The sequence below is a fragment of the Varanus komodoensis genome, unplaced genomic scaffold (assembly GCF_004798865.1).
Source record: "Varanus komodoensis strain SLA01 unplaced genomic scaffold, ASM479886v1 scaffold4, whole genome shotgun sequence".
NCBI lineage: Eukaryota > Metazoa > Chordata > Lepidosauria > Squamata > Varanidae > Varanus > Varanus komodoensis.
This window is the reverse complement of record NW_025335941.1, coordinates 8,331,326-8,354,652: the sequence shown is the minus strand read 5'-3', so window position 1 is coordinate 8,354,652 and position 23,327 is coordinate 8,331,326. Positions and strand designations below refer to the sequence as shown.

Genomic DNA, 23,327 nt, shown 5'->3' with positions numbered 1-23,327 from the left:
AAGATATAAAATAAATAATCCACATCATGTATGGTAGGAAAGATGGGAATGGTGACACAACAGCACTTGAAACGAGTTTAAACACACTGCATGTTCCTGAGTAGATGGCACCCACATGACTGCCCAGGGAAAGGGGTTCATGTGGGCCTGCCCATCCCCCCTCCACATGTTGCACACTCACAGCACTGGTGCAAAAATGTCCTTCTGACTCATTTAAAAACCATGCTACGAATCTCCATACAGCTATGAAGTCTCCTGGGTTCCTTCTTTCCCAAGCAAGAGGGACTTTGCTGTCTCACATGGAGAGACGCTAGGGAAGCAAAAGAGATGCTCCCATCCCCGGTCAGCATCATCAGAGAAAGACTTCTGTTGTATGTTGTTACACTGTGATTAGCAGAAAACAGGACTGCAGCCCTCCTCATCAGTGGTCTGATGATGCGTTACTCGAACCCCTGTGCAGCTGCAATGGGTTGATCATATCCTGGCAAAGAACACTTTCTGGAAATGGCAATATAAACTGATGATTCTGCAGCAAGCGCGCAGCATGTGTGAACACAATTTTAAATAGCAGCTCTGCTGGCAGTGTCATGCCATGCAAACCCATGGAGTATTGCAGTGGGAGGATTACGCAACTCTTGTATAATAGAGGTTCACAGGTTCTCACAACACAACAATCTCCAGGCAAAATTGCATATGCAATGATGTGCCCATAACAGGTCACAGAGTTTTGTCTGAAAAAGTGTCAGCTTTTAAAGAGGATGATAGATCCACAGGCAGCTAAAACGCCACTTCTATATATATTTCTAGACCTTGTAATCAAGCAGCTCAAAAGGTATCATTATTCTTACATTGTCTTTCTAACCTGCCCTTTATCTGCTTGTGGGGAATTCAGAGCAGCTTACGTGGCTCCATTTTATCCTCATAGCAACAACCCTGTGAGGTAGGTTGGGCTGAGAGTGAGTGAGTGGCCTACATTCAGCCAGTGACCTTCATGGCCAGGTGGGGACTAGAACCCAGACCTGCCAAGTCCCCAAGTCAGTGCTTGAACCACCACACCATACTTGCTCTCGATTATTAATTATTTTTAGAGAAAGTAGCTGACTCTCTATTGTTTTCTAATAACCTCTGGTGCAAATAATACTTTTTGCTAGTTCTGAGAAGACCTTCCCATAATATTGAGCTTCAAAGCTACTGTGTTGTGTGTTATAACTACTATAGTAGGATCTTTAGCTTAAGGATCTTGAAGCACAAAACAGAAATGTCAATAGAAGCAATATATTTCTAAATATACAGTATAAAATAATCATTTGCACAAGAATGTAAATGAACCAGAATTCCTGTTTCTCCTAATGGTTTCTGCTGCCAAGCTCAATATTATATGATAAACAATGATTCTGCCATAGAAATCCTCCTCTTAATCTACAGCATTTCACTGATACAAGCTTTGGAGCAGAAAGTGGAGGGAGCCCTTTTATAATGCACACTTGAATTTAGCATTTAAGAAGATTATTGTGTTTATAAATAGCCTGGAAATCCAAAGTCATTGAATGTAGTGCACAGAATAGATCAATCATGTAGTTATCAAACCATCTGGCTGGTTTCTTCACCAAGAGCAATTTTCATAGAAATCTTTGTATTTACTAACATTTTTTGATTTGGGTGTATTTAACATACCACCCAAAACTGTTTGCTGCTGCTGCTCTTATAGCATTTTCCTTTGCATAGTAGAATCGAAAAAAGTCCATCCATCATTTTAAAAAGTGCCAGCAGCATGAAATCCTGTTTTGCAAAGTAGTTCAACAATGGACTAGAAAAAAGGGTTTAGTCCTTTCCTTTTGAAAACAAGTAGGCTTAGAAGAGCGAAGTAATACAAGTTCATCAAACCACGCACCTCCAAGTCCATCAATATAGTTGTCACTCTGAAAGACTAAGAAAAGACAGTCTATGTCTCTCTTTAAACCCTATAAAATTTGTTAGGAAAGGGCTCAGCATTAGTTGAATCCTCAGTCATTAACAACGCAGGTCATGTTACTAAAGACTGAGGATTGGCTTTTGTGACTGGAATGTATATCTGACATGCATAGTCAAAAATTTTTTTTAAAAATTGTATGTGAAACCATCTGTTTTAACATTTATTTCATGAATATATATGGGGGAGGGGGGAAGAGAATGGGAATGATAGTTAAAAACAGACTCTTTGTGTAGGGAAATTTCTTTTCTCTATTATATTTAAGCTGTTCTGAATTTTGAATAGCATTAAGTCATACAGTGCAAGTTCCAAGCACTTCTGAGTATATTTTTCATTAATATCAAATTGATTAAATCTAGGTGTCAAGTCAATATCTGACCTTTTAGGCTTCAAATGTGTATGTAGTTTGTTTAATTCCAAAAACTAAAGACAGGTTACACAATTGTCCAACCTGTAGACATCTCAAAGTGGATACCGTATATTGACTGTCGTTCCTACTAATGTTTCCCAAGGGAAGCAATGTATATTTGCCAATTTGGTTTCTTAACATGAATATCAACAACTATAAAAATGCGTGTATACAGAGATGTTATAAAGATTCAGAGTGTACAAAGAGGCAATCATAATTGCTGCATGTCTGTAACTATACAGATGTTTTTCCATGTACTCTACAGACTTACAGCTCTTTAATCAGGACCTACAACCTTGTCTGAGCCCATCTCCCATTTTGGTGGTGACGTAGACAGGATGGGGGCCTTACTGAGCAGCTCTGACAGCCATTTGGGTTTCCCACAGGTATGTGTTTAATTTGTGCCCCACCAAAAACGGCACCCAAGGTAGATATGGAGCCCTTCCTTCCAGCCCCATTGACTATATCCCTGTGAATGAATGTTAACGACTAAAGGACAGCTAAAATGACTCGGTGAGATAAAGCAAAAGAATGTGTTCACAATTTAACTGCCTTGGTAATCCCTTAGAAAATTTGCAATTGTATGAACTAGATCAGGGGTCCTCAAACCTTTTGACCAGGGGGCCGGTTGAAAGGTGCTGGTGCTGGGCGCATGCCGGAAAGGTGGTGTCGGAGGTGTGCCCGGGCCGGTGAGGGGGCAGGGGCAGCGCATGCGTGCTGAAGTGGGGGCTGGGCGCGCAGCAAGGCGCTGGCAGGCGCACGGGGTGCGGGGAGGGGAGGCAGGGGCGAGCACGCACCATGAGGCAGGTGCACGAGGCAGCAGTGTGCTCGGAGATCATTTTCTCCGTGTGAGCAAACTGCTGCCTCCTGCGTGCGGGGAAAGGTGGGAAGCAGCAGGCATGCACACGGATGCATGTGCAGCAGGTCAAAATGGGCATGGCAGGCCGGATCCGGCCCTCGGGCCGTAGTTTGAGGACCCATGAACTAGACTAATGAGTTTATTTTCTGAAATCTTCCTTATAGGCCGCCATCCTTCCTGCTTTCAATCTTCTCTAGTAGTTTGTATTACAAAACAAGAAGAGCTATAACAGCATTGTTAACCTTCTTTTCTCATGTCAGTATACATTTGGAGTAAATTCAGTACAGTCACTTGACTTTGGTGCCACACTTTTGGAAGACTTTTGGCAAGAATCAGGCAGAAATCACTGAGTGTGAAAAAAACTCTAAAGGAGGATGCCTCTATGAACCTGACCCTAATTTGAAAGATGCATCCAAACCAGATTTCTAGGTCTAAATATATACTAAGCCATAGTTCACCAACCATAGAGAAGATTGTGCCTCAGCTAAGGCAGAGTTCTATGGGTGGTAGCTTCTATCCTGTACAAATACCAAATCCTTAACTAACCTTAGAATTGTTTTGAGCTATTTATCCTCTATCGCTTGAGCTATAATGAATAGCCAAAGATTAACAGAACATATTAGTTTGATATTACATGTCCCCAGTCCTAAAGACGCCTCATTAGTTAATCCATCCAACAAGGTAGTATTGATAAAGCTTTCTGTGGTGTTTACCACCTCTTCTGAAAGGCCCTTCTGGAGTAGAAATTTGGAGATAAGGCTGTTAAACTTGTTCTCTGTGGTAGATTGCAGTTCTCCAGTTGGAAAAGGACTGTCAGAAGTGACATTTAATTCCTCTGGGTCAAGACAGAAACCTTCAGATGTTCTCTCAAAATAAACATCAGTCAAGTCAAGACCAGCTACAGAGGATGGGGAGGCACAAGGAATATCCCGAACGAGCCTGTAATTCTCCATCCACTCTTTGAGCCATTCAATCCTGCAGTCACACTCCCAGGGATTTCGGAAAAGATAAAGCCTTCCCAGGAAGTAGACTGGTTGGAAGACTGAGAAAGGCAAGGTGGTTAAGTTGTTGCTGTTCAAGTGTAAAGACACCAAACTTGTTAGGTTTTCAAAAGCGCCTTCTTGAATATTGATAATCTGGTTTCTGTCCAAATACAAAACTTCCAGTTCAAATTGGTCCCGGAACCAAGTATTAGAAACATTCCTGAGCAGGTTACCGCCAATATTAAGCATTTTGAGATGCCGGAGTCCATCAAAGGAATTGTCAGGAAGATCACTGATAAAATTGTCGTTTAAATACAGATACTCCAATTTTTGACAATCCTGAAAAGCTCTGTCATGAATTACATTTATCCTGTTGTCTTGCAGATTGAGATATTTCAGTCGGGTCAGACCCAGGAGCGAATTGTAAGCCACAGCTTCTATCCTGTTTTTCTCCAAATAGACATGGGTCAAATTCTCCATCCCTCGTATAGCTCCTGGAATCCTTCGGAAGTTGTTCTGAAAGCAAAAGAGTTCCTGAAGGGCCGGAAGCTCTATAAAAATCCTGTCTGGAATGTTGAAAAGGTTGCAGTCCGCCAAATCCAGTCTGACTAGTCTCTTGAGCGAAATGAAAGTCCTAGTGTGCAGGTACCGAATGTATTCATTATGGGCCATTTTAAGTTCCACCAAGCTAGCTAGCCCTTTGAAAGCCCCAGGAGTGATAAAGGATATGTTGTTGTGGCTCAATGAGAGAGATTTGAGTGATGGGAGGGTACCAAATGCCCTCTCAGCAAGGAATTTGATACTGTTTTTATCCAGGTTAATAGAGTAAGCTTCACAGGGAAACTCACTGGGGATCTGTGTGAGGCCTGCACGGTCGCAAAGGATGGAACAGCTCCTCTCTTGAGTGCACACACAGTTGGTGGGGCAGGAGCGAACACACGCCCACACAGAAAAGACAGGTGGGATGCAAAGTAAGACTGGCAAGCAAACGCACCAGCATGATCCCGAGGGAAAGTGAGGGGGGCAAGGAAAGAGAGAGAAAGAGAAAGAGAAAGCAAGAGATTAGTGAAAACTAGCAATATTGAAACACACAAGATGGAAATCTGAATTGGGTAAAGCTAGAAAATGCACGGAGAACCATTTTTCAAGTACACTGTAAGCAGTCGAGCCAACCTGCAATGTAGGTTAAAGGTGGCCATCTTGTTGTTTTGACCTACAACTCTGTGGTGACCTGGCCCTTGTGGGCACCCTGGTACAGGTACAAAGCAATAACACCTAGTGGAGCAGCACCCAAACTGGTACCAGCTCCTACCACTGGGAGTAAAACAAACCTAGTCTTCTGTGTACCCTGGTTCTTTCAGTCTCTTGGGAACAACTGACCAAGGATTCCACTGTGCTGGACTTTTCTGCAGCCCCTTAGTGTCCTTAGGGGAACAAAGCTAAGTTGCAGATTTTGTTCAGCATGTTACATACAATCTGGATGTTAAGAGTTAGTGTGACCAGTAATGCGCAATACCTCTTTGTGCATCTTTTCCCTTTCATCCTCAAAGCACACAGTCCAAGTTTTGGTGAAAATGGTAAAAGAGTTATTAGGGATTCAGGAAGAAGTACTGAATGGGGAATCAGTTTGTTTTGGGACACAAAGCAACAAACAGTTTAACATCATGATTCAGTGGCAAATAACAATTAAAATTAAAAAATACAGTCCAGCTAGCTAGGGTGAAGTTTTCCTAGTGCTTCTCACAGGTCTTCCTCTGAACGTTTTGGAGAAACCTACAACTGGGCACATGTTATGGAGCGAAATCTTGCTGCAAACTGCCCTGGTGCCTGCATGAAGCTCCCCGTTTCCTTGGGGAGATGCTCTTGAGCCCCATACAAAGTCCCTCGACTTCATTTAACAGTGGAGGACATCTCCTTTGCTCCCTCCCTCACTGCCTGTGTGAAGATTCCAGAAGAATCTTTGGCGTTTTTTTAATCTGCTGCATGTCCAGTAATGGCTCATCCTCAGCCCTAAGATGGATTCTAAAAGATTCTTCATTGTTTAGGTACCGGGGCAGTATACTCTTTGATAGGTTTGCTCAGTAGAGGTTCTTGACTTTGAAATCACCTCAGCCAGGGCAACTGCATTACAGTGCCAACATCCTGGTGAGCTGATCTTTAATTTTAGTGAAAAAGGGAGGCTTCCTTCCCTCGGACCTGGGTAAGTTGGAGAGCATACGGTCTGGCTGAGTGGGCCACTTCAACAAACTCCCATCAGCCCTTGGCAGCATAGCTGATGGTGAAGGATGACAGAGCTTGTAGGCCAAAATATCCAGAGGGCCACCAGTTGTCCTATCCTGCTAGAGGTGGTGAGCACGTGAAGTAGAAGGTAGCCATGTTGTTGCAATATTACAAAACAATACATCGCACCTTCTTGCTTTGTCACAGGCAATAGAGCTTTCTAGCTGAACAAACCTTTTGTTACCACAGGCTAATGTTGTATCAGCAGTAAAAAATGAAACAGTACATATTCAGTGACACTTCTGTGCTAAATCCCAGTCTGAGACAAAAATAATCCACCATGCCACAAGCATTAGAACTAAATGAAATGCATTCTCCTTTTTAAAATAATTTATGAAATTTAAAAGTCTGATTAAAAGCACCTCACAGTTTTGTTCTCTGCATTGAGCAAAAGCTGCACAGCTAGAAAAGTCCAGTTACTCTTACTTTCAAAACCTTCACTGTTAGTGTCAGTGCTTTCTTTACGCAGCAGGTATCTATTTTTATTGAAACCCATTCATCTTGTAAGTAATTTGCCTGCTACAGTAGGCAAAGTTACAGCTACTATCAAAATGCAATGGACAAAGATTTGTCTGAAAGGTTCTTTAACGTCTATGCATACATTTGGGGAAAGGTTTGTCTTCCTTAGCTCTAGAGAAGGAAAATGTAACTACTAAAAGCTAATGCTTTGTCTACTGCTTTTCATTTTGTCTGGGTCGGCAGTGGGAAGCTGGTTTTGGATGGGGGTGACAGATATTCCCCCACCCAGGGCAAGTGACATCAGGAGCAGGGCAGCTCCCCCAAATCTTATTCACTCCCCAGTGGATGCGGGAAGGCTGGGACCTGGCCTCGCTGCATGTGTGCTTCCCTGATCAGCTGGCTGCTCATTTGGGGCAGTTTTGCCCGCATCGCATCTCCTCCCACTGGGGAGGGCGCAGAGTAGCAGAGTAATGCTCACCAGAACCTCTGCTCACACTTCTGAGGTAGCAGTCAAGATTCTCTTCCCTGCTTCCATTCAGGGATGGGGCTTTGCAGAGGTACCTGATGCACCAGGCTGGCGGGACACATCATTCTGCAGGCCAGAGGTTCTCTATCTACTCCCAGTGTTGACAAACAGAACAGGCTTCCGAACTCAGATTTCTCTAGAGCCAGTACAGTCACCTTGGAGAGAGTAAGTCCCCTCTTGGGTAATGATAACATTTTAATTTAGGGCAAGGACCTATGCAAGTTTAGACAGAAAATATCCTAGAATTTCCAGCATTCCTCAGCCAACCTTGCTGGAATCCGTAGGATCTTTTCACCTTGGCTGTATTTAAAAATAAACGTTTTCCTGAAAATGTTACAATCCACACCTTTGTGTCTTTGGTTCAGCTCCAGAATAATAAAATATCCTAGACTGAAATAAGGGAGTAAGAAGCATTTGTTTAAACCTCTCTTTTTCTTATAGCATAACCAAGTGAGCATCATACTTCCAGAATCTCTCTTCCTCCTACACAAGCATCACTGTGTATTTGGAAATGCAAACTGTGAAGGCAACATGAATCTTTGCTGCAATTTTTGACACTTCCCGGGCTCAAACCAGATTTGCTCATTGTCAGTAGGCAGCTTGAGCTCATACTGTTTTTCTCACCGTGAAAGTCTACACTATTTCGCTAGAGCATAACTATGTTCGTCTATGCTCTGACCAGCCCAGGGATAATAAATTGTAATAAATCTGTCTAGACTAGGGACAGTAAGTTATACTGATGACTCAAGCTGTGCAGGAAGAAGGTAGAATGGTTGCAGAGGTCATTTTCTGTTGCTTTGGGCTGCTTCTCACAACAATGGCAGAAGACAGTTTTCTTGAACAACTCCAACAGTGGCTCTAGCACCATAGCGCAGGGGTGATGAACATACAGTCCATCAAATGTAACTACCTCTTTATGCAGACTGGGACTAACAGGAGTTGGAGTCCAGAAGCCTCTGATATGCTCCAACTCCCTGCCTACAGACCAAGATTTCACCAAGGAAATATAGAAAGCTGAGTCACAAAATTGCTCATCTAATGCAGCCTTGGCTGCATTGATTCCAGGTTTTCAGGTAGGAAACTTTCTTCCCAGCAGACGTGCCAGAGATTCAGGATGCAAAATTTTGCCTGTGCAAGAACACGCCCACTCTGTCCAGGCTGCACTGTGTGAGAGCAGAAAGCTCAACATCGCAGAGCCTCAACTTGTGATTCACCTCGTGCAACTTTGCCCATTCATTTTAGCAGGCCACTCCTCTCAGCCACTTCATTGCTCATTTGCCCAGGCATGGAAACAGGACATCGGCATCCAGAGGGTCACAACTATTTCAAGTGGATAAGGGCGCACACCACAACTGGTACAGGCCATATATTGAGTGCACTAACTGTTGTTTTCCAGTAACCCACATAGAAAATCATCTATCTGCAAAGCTAAAATATAATCTAATGTCAACTGAGGGCTCATTTACCTAAAACTGTATATGAATTATAAGCTACCAGGAAGGATGTGTGTAGCTTCCCTTCTTTTGCAGAAACTGTTCTAAGACACAGGACCATTACTTTTAGGTAAAGAATTTACCATTCTAAATTGGATTTTCTCCATAATTTGTATCAGGAAATAAGTAGTATTTTTCATCAATTTTTAATAAATTGTCCTTAACCAAAGAGTTAGTTTCAACATCACAACCTTGTTATAGTTCTTCAAATTCAGAATGCTAATTTTACATTTGCAGCAAGGATCCATTTTAAAAGGGAAAACACTATGCTTAAGCTAAAGCCTTCTTGGGCATTTTCCACGGAAAAGCAGAACAGATATATTTAAATCCTTTGAAGGGTATTAAACCAACAATGGATATATTTTTGCAGGAGAATGTGCCCCTCATTTAATTTGAAATAGTTCAAGAAGCTTTTATATTTGTCTAATCAATAAAATTGAGAAGACAAAAATGTGTTGATATCTGTACGTTACTGGAATTAGTGGTTGCAATGATTAAAAATGCAGATTTCACAGTTATATTTAACAAAAACAGTTCTGTGCTTTGAACTTGCAAAATCTGAATTCTAAAAAATTGAATCCTAAGACAGATGACATTCCTGCAATGAACTTTTAACATCAACATGGCCAACTCTTTCAAAATAAAAGAGCTATATACTGTTCATTTTTCAATTTGCCATGGAATCCGATGGAATTAAGAGTCTACATACCATTTAAAATGATGACAAACATTACCCTGATTATTCACTAGTGACATCTCAGGTCTGGCAAATGCTCTTCCAAAATCTAAAAACAAACAAAAGTAGGAAATATGCCATTCAAATGCATTTTCTAAATATCACTTGCCTTGTTAATATCTTTTTAAGAACTGCATAGTGATTTAAAACAAATTTTACCCTCCCAGATTGAAACACCTGAATTGTCCCCTTCCTTTAGTTTTTCACTGGACTGCAGTCTTACAATGGTTATTTCAGAAAAGACCTGCCCAAGCAGTCTTATGAGCAAATAATTAAAATTATTACAAGAACTTCCCATGCATGCAATTACAGCAATCCTTTCCTTCACAGGGTTCTAACGGGACTGCCGAAGAAGAGCAGAGTCAAGGTGCAGGAGAAAAAGACCTTCCTTACCTGTCAGGATGGTAGCTATGCTGCCTTTTGTTCCGCAAATGCTTACAGTTGGTTGTATTGCAGCCTCTCTGAAGGGCTGGCATGACTTCCTACTCTAAAAAGCTATCATGTAATGGTAGGGAAATCCTCTGTATTGGGGAGGATTAATAGAGATGGAAGAATTTGTCTGTTCTGTAAATCTCCTGGCTTGCTGACAAATCCATCTGCTTTTATTCCTGTTCTCTCCACCCCCAACCCCTGCAAGAAAAACACCAGCCTAGAACTGGCCCTCAGCCACCCCCAGCATTATTAGGAATAAAAAAAAAAAAAATCCTTCAGCCCCAGTTCCTCTTATACAATGAAATGAGGGAGAGTTGCATAGAAGTATGTCTGGAAGCAAAACCATAAGATGTTTGCAGATCTGACAATAGGAAACCAGCGCATTTGATTTCTTTCACCAAGCAAAGTTCACAAAATTGAGCTGTCTGCTATAGTTCGAATTGCAAAATACTGTATTTTTATCAAGAGGTTTTCAAAGTGAATCACTTAAATATCACCAGCACTGGCGGGTTGGGCGGAGTTCAGGGGGTGGGTTGCTGAGTGAGGTTTGGAGTACAGACAGGCCTGGCTGAGGAGTGAAAAGTAGTTCTTTTTGTTATTGTTTATAGTATTTGTATCCTGCTTTTGCATTTAAAGGGTAATGCTCAGAGAGAAATGGAGTAGAAGGTAGAAAGAAATCATGTGGCGGCATTATGGGAGGTCAGGAGTGGAACGACTCCAAGTCACAGAGAAAGAAGATGCCAACTCAGCACCTGTACCACTTAGAAATCCCAGCTCATGACATGCAATGCACAACCAGCTTACTGCCCCTTGCAGACTATATAGGCCAGCTAATACAAAACCATGTCTTTAGTTTTGTGCCTTATGGTGTATCTGCATCTACTGTCTTCCTCACTGGATGTACCAGTAACACCGGGAGAAATGTGTTCCTTGTCCCAGTAGGAATGACTGAGTAGGACTCCATTTCTGGATTTGACATTAGTATCAGAATTTAGACGTGCCTGTTGGGTTACTGGCCTTCTTTGCGATAAAGGACCCCAGTCCTAGTTCAATCTTCAAGGAGACACCTAGCGAGCTGAGGCAAAGAGCCTGAAAGCAGTTGTGCATTGTAAAGAAGAATGTAGGTTTACAGAATATTCCCATAGGGGATAAGAAATGTAAATACAATCACCTTGAAACTATGTAGTCAGGCCCTGCCCACCCTGGTGCCCTCTGGGTGTCTTGGACTGCCACTGCCATGCTTACTAGAGAGCATGAGCGATGCAGGTCTGACACATGTGCCCTTCATAGGCTGTCATTCAGAGCCACGATTTTTCTCTGTGCAGTGCATTGTAGCAAAAGAGCCTCACAGCTGTTTCTTTCAGCACAGGAAGCTTCTCCTAGAACAATGTTCAGTGCCGGGAACTGCCCATCCCAGAAACATTGTTTACAGAGATGAACCCAGAAAATGTAAACATTATGAAAAAATATTTTTCTGTCTCTGGCAAAAATCCCAAAGCTGTCTGTCTAAAAACAAGTTGCCTACTGGCAATCATGTTTCAAGTGGTCCCACAACAGTGATCAGGAGGAGTACCAGATCATGCCCCCCCCTCCCCACCTCCCAGAGAAATGGTCATCAGACCCACTGCTGCTGGGCTGATGCCTCCCTGAGTCACTGAGGTGTGCAGGCTTCAGAAGGCCTACTGTGCCCAAATGCCTCGCTTTGTCTGAGCGGGTGCTTAGTGCAGCGAGGCATCATGCTGTCTGAGCAGTACCACATATGGTTACAGTATGAAGCCTGCTTATGAAAAAGGAGCAGGTACTCAGATGATTGCTGAGCAGAAGCACTGGAAAAGAAGGGCTAGTTTGGCCCAGATGTCTATGTGGTAGTGATAGGTGAGCGTGGAGGGCTAGGCCATGCAGCTGCTCCACAGAGGTCTTCCTCCATCAGCGGCAGCTCCTGGGGCAGAGGGCAGGGTAGCTGACTAAGGCAGAACCATGTGTAGGCAGAGTCCACAACCAGTGGCGTTGACAATGGATGAAGCTGATGGTGGGTAGAACTGGGGCCACACCAGGCAGAGTAACTTCAAATTGGAGTAACTTCCTGATCATGAATACAGGAGGATCTGACCCAGAGAACACAAAACACTGCTTTGAACTCACATTTTTCTCCTCCAGCAGCAATCCAGTGCACAAAAAAGTAAACCGAGGCTAGGTTGAAATAGAAAAAATCCAGTGTGTGTGTGTGTAATTACTGAGTAGAAGGGAGTTCCCAGGACACAGCCCTACCCGCCCCCCACCCCAACTGCTCTCACATGCTAGGGCAGTATACTTTTAGGGGATAAAAATAGACAACTCTTAGTATAGGGTTGGGTGTTCTCAAGACCTGACAGATGCATATTCTGTAATTTCACTCATGCACGCACTCAGCCATCAATTTATAAGCAGCACTTCATAAACCTGCTGCTGCTTCCCCTCAGTCTGGAGCTTGGAGCCCGGGTGCGGCTCCTTACATGTTGACCAGCACAGAAGAGGCCTTGCAGCTGAAGGGTTTCCCTCATGACCTTGGGTTCTGTTCCAAACTAGGGATATTCAGAATTCCAACAGGTAAAGTGAAACAGAACATCCTGAAGAAACTTTCTTCTTCATTCTCTCAGTTTGATTCTGACTGCGGCCCTCCCGTCCCCAGTCAGTTGTCTCTAGCTACCATCACTTAAGAAAGGCAGGCTGCAGATGCTGAAACTGCTCTGCTAGCGTAAACTCAAAGCATCCTTAGGATGAGGAGCTTTGCTGTCTGGGAGAACATGTAGACGGGTCTGGAGACCCCACATGGGAAACACTGATGACTGCTCTTCCTGTCTTGGACCTCATGGCAGAGGACTAGACTTGTGTTCAGCCTGAAGTTCCTAGTTCCATATAGTTAAAAAACTAGTTTAAAAACTTTGTGGGTTATGAGTGTTATTAATATTATTATTTGGGCCAATAATAGGATATTTACATTGTTATATTTATTGTTGTGTTTATTGAACCACTGTTGTAAGCTGTCCAGAGACGTGTTGTAATTGGATGGGTTAGAAATGTCCCGAATAAATAAATAGTTACCAGTGTCAGTTATACTGGTAACTGGTTACACCACTAGGGACACACATGAAAGAAGAAAGAGCCTTCAGATCTGCCAAACCATTGCAGTCTCCTCTGAGTTGAATGGCAAGAAGTGATGCCCTTGGACATACCACTCCTAAAATTCCTGTGTTAGGTACAGGAGCATGTGGAACCTGCACAGGCTAAATATAAGTTGTCATGAAGTATCATTGATAGCTTGAGGTAATGGCAGGCATCCCCCAGGTAGGTGGTTATAATGACAGCTGCTGCAGCTGTATGGACTCGTATGCCTTGGCCAGATGGGGGGAACTCCATTGGCAGCAGGTTCCAGATGACAACTGCCCCCACCCTTGACCTCTGGCGCAATTAGCTCCTGGGTATGGCTGTCCCCAGCTTAGAAATAGCTGTACTAGCTACATTTGGGGAGTGCAACAGCCACTGCCATGTGGTGAGGATATCCAGAAGCTATTGCTGCTGTTCTAACCATAAGGCACACAGGGAAAAGCAGAGCTCGTAAGTACAGGTAGAATGAGGCACTGGGCAGTAGCTTCCTTAGGCTTGGTGCTTAACCCTGCCAAGAGCTGCTGCCTCTCCATCCAAAGTAATGCGTTTCTCCAACTATTCTAAATGTGGCTTTACCGGTGGATAGTAATCCTCTAATAGACATAGCAGAACTTGAAGAGTGAAACAGGAAAAGCGGACAAGCAAGCAGCTATGCTAGGGCTTTATGACAAGTGCATGTTTGCAATTACCCGAAGGGCTCTTTGCATGGGTTGGAGCTGGCTTTGAAAGCAAATTTAACTGCTTTATATAGCAAGCAAGATGTTGTGACAATAGCAGTTTTAGTAATCTATTAATGAAATAACTTTTGTAAATATTAGCAGAACAAACCTTGTTCTCCCTGACCTGTGTATGAAAAAAAGAGTGGTCCCTTACGTAAAGAAGTTGATGTTCACTGTTGTGTAATGAAACATGGGTAGATTTCCATTGTTAACCGAAATGAAAATAAATCCACACACTGACCAGATGCAAAGTACTTCCTTCCAAGCAGATAAGACACCTTAAAAACTTTATTCATACAGTTCTAGAAGCTTCTTTGTGCTGTTGCAGCCTTTACCTTTAGTGATTTAGACGACAAAGTATTTTAAGATGTAATTCATAAGACATTCATTATTGGGTAATTATATCTTTGTTGATTGACAAGTAGTGCTGTGTTCAATGAAACTCGTGTTTCACTGTAGTGATCCTAGTTTTTAGTCTTGAAGATTGACTGGTCAGATCTAAATTCTCATGGAAGAATAAATTAAAATATTTTACATAGTATGTTGTGGTAGGGAGAATCTTTTTATAGTATCAAACGCATTGTCTATCTCTAATTTTTTATTTTTTTTTATTTTCCATCTGTCAAATACGACGACAGATAAATCGTACAAAATAATTTTAATATTTTTTAAATTTTTATTTTTTAAAAAATTAAAAAATTAAAATTTTAAAAAATATTTTTTAAAATTTTTTAAATATTTTTAATCATAAAAATAATTATCAAATATACTTTCAAGTACTTCAGTTAAGAATACTATGTTAACAAGATAATATGATTAAGTAGTATTTATTAAAACATATTTCTTAACACAATAGTTATAACAAGAACCTGCAAAGGTTAATAAAAATAATTTTTATGTTCTGGTTAAAGTGTAGAAAAGAATGCTTAGCAAATCTCTCTAGATGGGGAATTCCAGAATGTGAGTGTTTCTGGTTCCTGTATTCAGTGTTTCGCTTTCTAAATATCTTTAACATGGCCTTTATTAAATCTAAATGAATTACAAACTGATTTGGTACATATCAAAGCAGTGTACTAAGTGCATTAAGTTCAGTGTCTAAAATTATCTAACCTCACCACAGTGTAATATTTTAATATATTAATATAAAATAAAGGATATATTTACTAGCAAGCATTGCAAACTATGGAAAATAGGCAGGATTTTATAAGACATGAGTTTAATTCAAAGTAATTCTGCCATACTGAAGAAAACTTATATGGAAGAATCATGGACACTGACAGAACTCCCCGACAAGATGAACAAGGACAGAGGAAAGTTTCCTTGCAATCAAGCAGGGGCAGAGGCAGAGGCAGGTTAGGGGGGTGAGAAAAGGGTTAATTTCATGCTACACATTTTCCTTAGCAGCATTTTTCTCTTCCATTTATTTGTATGCAGATGAAACAAAAGAGATAAAGGTTAACTGTTTTTACATTCAAACATAAAAGATTTCCTTTTAATTCTGTAGTTGGAAAGGAGGATGGCTGGGTACAAAAGATCTACCTAGGTCACCACTAGCAATCAATTAAGCACCATATAGATGCTGTATCACATCTATTCTGTCACACTCAGAATACCAGGTGCTGTCTGGGAAAGGCTGCTCCAGAGCTAGCAGCATTCAGCAAGGAGCTTGTTGATTGCATACAGATATCCAAAAAAGAAAGATATAGATAATGCAGGCAGGCAGAATAAAAAACCCTAATGATCAAATATTTAAGCAACTGTAATGAGTCTCTAGTGATTATTCCAAGTTTGCCAACTGGCGCTCTTCGAGAGGAACATCACACTTAAGGAATGTTACAGTGATGAGAAACGTTATCAGCAATGCTATTATTTGTCTAGTTTGAATGCAAGGCTTTGAATTAATTCACTTGTGAATCATGGCTGCACACAAGCTAAGATAGTATACTTTCATATTTCCCAATGATCCCAAGAGTGACTTAACTGTTACCATAGTGCTAAATGTCTAAGTGAAACGGAGTGTGCCAATCCAGCATTGTCATGACGAACAGGTGAATTGATTCAAAGGCTTCCATTAAGTATTTTAGATTGTATAGAATTATCTCACCTGAGATTTGGTAAATTTTCAGTATTATTTTGCTTCCATCAATGGAATATTAAGGTATTTGGAGGACAAGTTTCTTTGCTGCTGGAAGCAGGACTCAGAGGTTACTGTTCTTTTTGGCAAGGACTAAAGCTCCAAGTCCTGTGTTGCCATTCACATATCAAAACTTCCATTCATCTGTCCTTCTGTTCTACCATTCAATTTGCTATCATTTTAGTATCAAGGTAGAATTTATTCATTTTCCAATTGTTTCAGATGGCAATTTACACAGAATGGGCCTGAAACACCTTCTGCCTTTTTGGACTTGAGTCACTGTGACAATAGCACAGGACATCTCCAGGAAGTTATATTTAAGAAAGTTTCCTTTCACCAAAGATTTTAGAAAATTGAGTAGTATTCCCCAACCCCTCTACAAGTTCCCAAAGCATCTGGGTGCTTGTCAATTTGAACAGCAAGGGTTCCTGCTTCCTATGGTTACTTGAGCCCCCTTTTTTTTCCACTTCTTGAACTGCATTTTTAGCGAAAGCTCTCAAAGTGGCTAGTTTCAGCTGCACAGTAGCTTAGTCTGATACAGCAAAACATAGGAAGACTTGAACATGCCATAAACTCCATATCCCACTCTGCTGAGAAATGGCTACAATGATTCTACTGTATTTCTAGGAAAATATTAATTAAATCAATATGATCCAAGTCTTAAGCAAGCTGCTTGTGCTATCCAAAGGAACATAGTGTTGCTGACCATCCACTTGGCCATTTTTCTGTTTTTTTTTTTTTTTGTTTTAGTCATCATTGGACATAAAATATCTCCATTGCACCTTTGCTCACATAGGTAGGTTTGCAGAGGGGCCCTTAATTATCATGAAGAAGTTAAGTTTTGTCAACTTCATGTACAAGTGACTAGTTCAAATTCATGACAGAAAGCAAGTACATAAGGCTGAGTTATAACGGCAATTCTTACCCAGAACTAGTGTCATTACTAGAGACTGTGTCAGTATTTAGTGTTAGAGCTGAAGCATATGGTAGAAGTGGAAAACATGTGGAGTGTACTCCACAAACCATAGGTCAGTGAAAATCTCTTCATGCTCTGTTCAAGAGTTGTTAAAATGTAATATAATCAATGTTAAAGAGAGCATTTACAAAGATATATGTCATCCATATATTTGAACTTCCTAAAAGAAAGCCACTTGTGGTTAAAAAAAGGACTCTGTGTCATTGTTTAAAAGGAGAGACATATTAAACATAATCTGCATCTCCTGCTTCATTTGTAAACCCAAGCAGCACATATATAATACAATAAAGGAGTACAATTACCTGTAGTATGCAGTTAGGATACACAAATTTCATGAGACTTCTTTGAGGATGGTTTTTAACCATCTCAGAATTGTACTACTCATTTTAGAAATCACAGTGCTATCTACTTCACTGGAACAAAAACTACATCTGCCATTGAAAGTTTGACATTCTGAGATTAAAGAGAAATTGTTCTCCTTAGGCAAAACCATCACAGGGAGCCTATAGAAATGTCAAGGCAAGTTAAAAACAGTATTTTTATTTGCTAGGGTTCTGCCTGCATTGTCAAAATTGAAATAACTTGTCTCTAAATTAAAAAAAACCCTAAATACAACATGAAAAAACCCATACAAATTGGAAGGAGACTTTAAGTGCCATTAGTGCCAATAGCTTACAGGAATTCATCCTTTCAGGCATTCATTGCAGAGACATATACACAGAAAAAAGCAAGAAGTAACAAAAAAAATGCTGGATATCCCTTTTAAAATAAATTGGTTTTGGTGGCTACAGGCTGCTGCTTTTATTTGGATAGATTGTTACATAGCTATGAATTTGAATGTTCATTTTATTGAATATTCAGTAAAATAGAATTTGACATCTTTCATGTTAGGGTGATCGCTCCAAGAATGATAGTTATCATAACCTGTTGCATATCCTCAGACTTGGAATGAGACAGAAGAAAGAAGGAGCCATGCAGAAAAGCATTCGAGAGCTGGAATTTTGAAAATTTACTTGACACAATGCCAACTGTAACTCAAAATTAGGACTGAGCGAAAAGTACAGGTTAGGGTTACGGATTGAAAAAGTGCAGTCATCACTATGGTATGCATGGGTCAGAGGTATAAGGAGCGGGGAGAAAATGAGCTGGTAAAAGAATCCAGCTTTTCCGAAAAGCGGCATACAGACCTGGGCATTACAGTCACCATATGGAAAATGCACAATGTTAAGCTTCAGAAAAAGAAAATCCCAGTGTCCCCCGAGGTTTGGAAGGAGTCAAGAGTGCATTGAAAGCATGAGCTGTGGAGAAAAAACTCACAAAAACTAGAATTGGGAATATCTACCATAATGTATGTGCATTTTACCCTCAAATTAGGGTTCAGGTTAAGGTGGAGGTTAGTTTGAAAAATTGCACTCCCCAAGAACATCAATGGGCTCCAAAAGTGCTTAGGGTGGGCAAAGAGAGTTGGAAAGAGAAGTTTGGCTTATGCTGGTCTTTTTGAAAATCTGCATTGAGGACTTGGCAATTGAACCACAAAGTACCCTACAGGAATGCTTCAGAAAGGGATAATCAACCCATATTGTCCTGAAGCTTAGAGTTCAGAGGAGGTTAAAAAAAAACAAAACACAAGCTGTGGAGAAAAAGCTCACAAAAATTAGAATTGAGAAAAACCACCATAAGAAATGTGTGTTTTAGCCCTGAATTAGGAATAGAGTTAAGGTCTAAGTCAGGGTTTCAAAAACCTGGCTCCCCACAAATGTCTAGAGCAGTGACAGCAAACCTTTTAGAGACCCGAGTGCCCAAACTGCAACCCAAAACCCACATGCGTATCACAAAGGGCCAATACTGCAATAAAACCTGAAAACTGAAGTTTTAGTTTAGAAAAAACTCAGCCAGTCCAGGCAAATGTACATATATCCTTGGTAGCACACTGATCCGCTCAGAAAGCTTGGAGTCGCAGCTCATGATGGCATCACCTACTCCTTTCCAAGCATGTGTATGGCCCCTATGTGTGCTGTTATCCAATGCTTGGCTGCTGGGGGAACTTGGCTCTGCATGCCAACTGTGGCACACGTGCCATGGGTTCACCACCACTGGTCTAGAGGCTCCCAAAAGTGCCTAGAGCAGAATAAAAGAACTAGAAAAATCTGGCTTATCCCTGCCTTTTTCAAAATCTGCATTGAGGCCCAGCTATTTTGGCCTGCACGCATCCTTTGGGAATTTGTTAGGCTAGAAATCACTTTTTTCCCCGCTTTTTTCTGGATTGGTTCGTAAGGATTGCAACTCCTTTCCAAATTGCACTATTCCTAACTTTTGCTAATATATTTATCTTTTGGCTTTTCAATGTGAATTTTATCTTCCCATTTACAGCATCTCCAAGTTCCACATTCTTACTTTAAGCAAATGGCTCGTTTCCCTTCTCTACAGGATTGTGGCAAGTTGATTCGTATACTCAGGTCAATGTCTTCCTATGATCATGCAATCCAGTATTCCAGAGGGAAATTCATTTGATGTATTCATGTTTAGCAAGTATTTAGCTGCCAACAAAATCTCTATCGGGCTTATGAACATTAGACCAATACAAGCTCCTGACATATTCTAGGGAGTAAGTGATTAATGTAGTAGCCCTTTGAATCTTAATGACTCTTCCATCTGAACAAATCAACACCCGATATGGAAAGCTGTATTTGAAGCAGTGACTATGTCAAAGCCATTGACTAATAGTGCAGTCGGTGCTAAGTTAGCAAGGATAAACCACCTTTGTTTTGCCAAAAAAATAAAAAAACTACTATGTCTGCATTTCAACTTTTTATTTTATTAAAATTGAGTAATGCACAGCACATGCAGTGCTAGCATCTAAACTAATACAATAAGCAATTACTAAACCTACAGTGACCTGACGTTCAAATTTTTTTATTTTTTTTACACACTCAGCAAGTTTAAATCCATTCTTTGCATATGATTGAATCCTTATCTGAACTGATGAGTATTGCTGGCTGTAAAACTTGCTAAAATGCTACTGCTGAATGTACAAGTCACTGATTATGCCAATACAACAAAGAACCACATGTTTGAGGATTGCAATGTGCCAGACATTCACTGAAAAAAAAACACACAACTAAACAAAAACTCACGCAACAAACATCTGAGAATCTGGACACTTCACATCAGTGTTTTGAAGTGTTTCATTAATATCTTAAGACAAGTGTATCAAAACCTTGGCATGTTTAATTTTAAAGTTGCCAATTTTTGTTTTACTATCAGAAAGTTATGGCTACACTGCCAATGCCGGGTCTGCTTAATTTGACTTAAGAGTTTAATATGACTTAAACATTAAAAGCTCACACTACCCCGAAATATATAATTTCACGCATACGGTGACATTCAACATTCAAGTGCCAGTGTTTTTGTACTGTCTTTTGGTCAAGTTTCTTTAAACTTTCAAAGAATCACTTTTAGGCTTACAAAAATAAATATTTGTCAAAAATGTTTAATAAATATTACACAAAACTAGCAGCAAAAAGTATCTAGAAATCTGTCGTGTGCAAATAGTTTTCTTCCCAACCATTATTCCCATGGTCCCAGTTTTAGAATCTAGTTCCTTCTCCTTAGACAAGCTGCGTTCAGTCTCCCAAGAGACAAAATAAGATTGGAAGTTAAAGACACGCACACAAGACATATAAAATTCTCTGAATGTGCAATAAAAGAAGTATTTTGTAAAAAGTTATGGGCAAAATGTACAAGGGCCTAAATCTAGACTAATTGAAATAGCACCATAACAAATGACCTCAAATACTGTCAAGTGCACCTACTTAAAGTTTAGAACAAGGCACAATACACTTGAAAAGATCTATTGCACTTTAGGAGATTTTGCTGTTGTCCTATGTCACTTAGATTAAGAGTTGGTAACAACTCTGGCCACAGATGGTAGCTCAGAGAAACTAAGTGGCAGAGGCATTTTACTGTTGGAAATACTTATCTTTGGCCAGATTCAGCATAACAGACTAAATACAATGGAAACCTATGCAACTAAAACTGACTAAAACTGCACTTGATATAGCAGAATTGAAACCTTGTGCAGTTATGTACATTCCAACCTTTGTGATCTCAGAATTTGTTACTCTTCTGGAGCCATTTTACAAGTCTATAGTAAGCCAGTTAACACTTCAACGCAGCTTGAACAGAGTAATGTGAATCTGCATTAAAATAAAGCCTGCTGCATAATTCTTCCTGTTCATTCCCCCTTGACCAAAAAACATCAACACTAGCATGCGTTAAGACCAAAAAAATCAGTCAGGCCCTTAAAAAGTGGACCCGTCACTGTTGTGGTCAGCCATTCTACCATTTCAATTTTATATGGCAGGCAATTTTGAGAAGTCTAAGTAGATGAATTCTCCTAAAAACTATTTCAAGTTCAGACCTTTAAACATTCCCTGTAATGTTCCGCCTCCATTTGGCTAGCTCACATTAATTATCTGCCTAAACACTGGAGTTGCTGTGTTTACTTGCATTAACTTTTAACACAGTGCTTGTATGAATCCATACATCACCTCATCATGACTGGAATGGCTTATTAAAGACTATCAGGTTCTAAGTACCTATCCAGGATAGAGTGAGCAAATCAACTTTAACTTTGTACAGTTTTGCCACATTAGAAACTAATTCCATTGATATGCTTCAAGATGGTTTATTTTTCAAATCTGAGTATGAAAGCCCCTAATGCAGGCCACTGCACAAGTTTTTTTTCTTTTTTGTAGTATAAAGTGGATGAATCAATGATTCCTGTAAGTTGTATCACACCTGCGTGCCAAGGTTTGATTTTTTTAAAGCCCAAGTTGAGTAATTTTGTCAAGACAATTGATAATCTTGGGCATTACTGAGCCAACAGGACATCAAAATAAAAAGTTGTCTAAAGTTAAAGGCACAGTACATTAACAAATGATCCTCAGTCACAAAATTATAAATACAGTCTGGGAGTGGGGTGGGTGGGGGAGTTAATCCTGACTACAATGGAGTCTTTAAACCTTCGGAGTAGGGCTTCTGTTCCTTTCCTTCTTCTTGTGACCTTGAGCTCCCTTAAAAAAAATTCAGTGGAGAATCACAGCTGGTAATGTACTGCGAGTTCTTGAAGCTACACAAGGTATAGTCTGGCTAAGTTACATGTGGTTTCCATATTAGCTTGTTTGGTAAGAATCTGCAGCAAGCAGATCAGTTGCCCCACCAATCTACCCCCTGAGAGTTGTAGTTTCCTCCATATCCATCACTGTTATAGAAGCCGCCATAGCCACCTGTTAAGACAAAAAGCAGGGAAAAATTATGACCAAGTGAATTTTGCTTTACAGGGTCATTTTTCAAAAAAAAATCACTTAGAGTGGAGAGGAGATCAAAGAATACCAACAGCCAAAATACCATAAAAGACTTACCTCCAAATCCTCTGCTACCTCCGTGACCACCACCACCACCACCACCACCACTCCGTCCACTACTTGCGCGGCTACTGCCAAAGCTACTGCTGCCAGCACTGCTACTTGTTCGGTAATCCCTGGCACCAAATCCTCCACTGAAGCGCCTAAGGAAGGAAGCAACAATTAAGTGGTAAAGGTTATGCCTCTTCAAAGTAGATGACTTAAGTCACAATCCCATGCAGACAGAAGATCCCCCCAGCATAACTTTGAATGCTATAAATTCTGAGTTTCTTTCAAGACACACAGGGGTATGCACTTTTAGCTGATTGCTTAGAATTGCCTTCAAAAGTTGTTCAGTTTACATAAAGGTTCCCTGATGCAGCATCATTACATGAGGCACTATACAGACACTTCCTTTTAGAGACTGGGCACCTGGAAGCCTGTTAATCGTCTCAGTTGTGGTGACCAATCTGTGGAAAATTTTCTCCAAGAGGCTTGGTAAACAGTAGTTCACTGTTCAGTGCCATGTGAAGACCTTTTACAAAAGGCCTGGAAAAGAACTGCTAGGTGTGTTCTTTCCAGATATGTAAAAAATATTACTGAAATCAGCTATCAACACTTGAATTCAAATCCTGCTTGGGAGTCCTAAACCTGAAGGGAAGGCTGCAACAGATTTTTAACTTAACTATCCAGAATATCCTGGATATCACAGAAGTTCACAGAAGTTGCAACTCTACTGATAATGTCTAAAAGCTCAGCTGATGCCAGCTATTTTATGGTTGCACATGCTATTACATATAGCC

General features: G+C 40.6%; 2 protein-coding genes and 1 long non-coding RNA gene across 9 annotated transcripts in view; 1 reads left to right on the top strand and 2 right to left on the bottom strand.

Moving 5' to 3' along the window:
* Positions 1-2,663: 2,663 nt before the first annotated feature.
* On the top strand, positions 2,664-22,518 carry LOC123028998. Its single transcript, XR_006415819.1, has 3 exons — positions 2,664-2,764; positions 4,605-4,865; positions 22,462-22,518. It is a non-coding gene; the product is annotated as an uncharacterized LOC123028998 (long non-coding RNA).
* On the bottom strand, positions 3,717-19,789 carry NYX (nyctalopin). Of its 2 annotated transcripts, none has more exons than XM_044441425.1 (3): positions 19,514-19,789; positions 9,688-9,763; positions 3,717-5,197 (listed from the first exon to the last, which is right to left on the bottom strand). In XM_044441425.1, exons 2-3 carry the CDS (start codon positions 9,707-9,709, stop codon positions 3,801-3,803), a joined length of 1,419 nt encoding a protein of 472 aa, XP_044297360.1. In that variant the 5' UTR covers positions 9,710-9,763; positions 19,514-19,789; the 3' UTR covers positions 3,717-3,800. The 2 variants fall into 2 exon arrangements, with proteins under 2 accessions (XP_044297360.1, XP_044297359.1); XM_044441424.1 differs by lacking the exon at positions 19,514-19,789 and adding an exon at positions 10,108-10,161.
* DDX3X (DEAD-box helicase 3 X-linked) overlaps positions 19,915-23,327 on the bottom strand; it is a 19,607-nt gene continuing 16,194 nt past the window's right edge. For all 6 annotated transcript variants that reach the window (XM_044441418.1, XM_044441420.1, XM_044441419.1 and 3 more), the window contains 2 exons: positions 22,543-22,688; positions 19,915-22,407 (listed from right to left, as the gene is read on the bottom strand). In XM_044441418.1, coding sequence (XP_044297353.1) covers positions 22,328-22,407; positions 22,543-22,688 — 226 coding nt within the window. In that variant the 3' untranslated portion in view covers positions 19,915-22,327. The remainder of the gene's footprint in view (positions 22,408-22,542; positions 22,689-23,327) is intronic.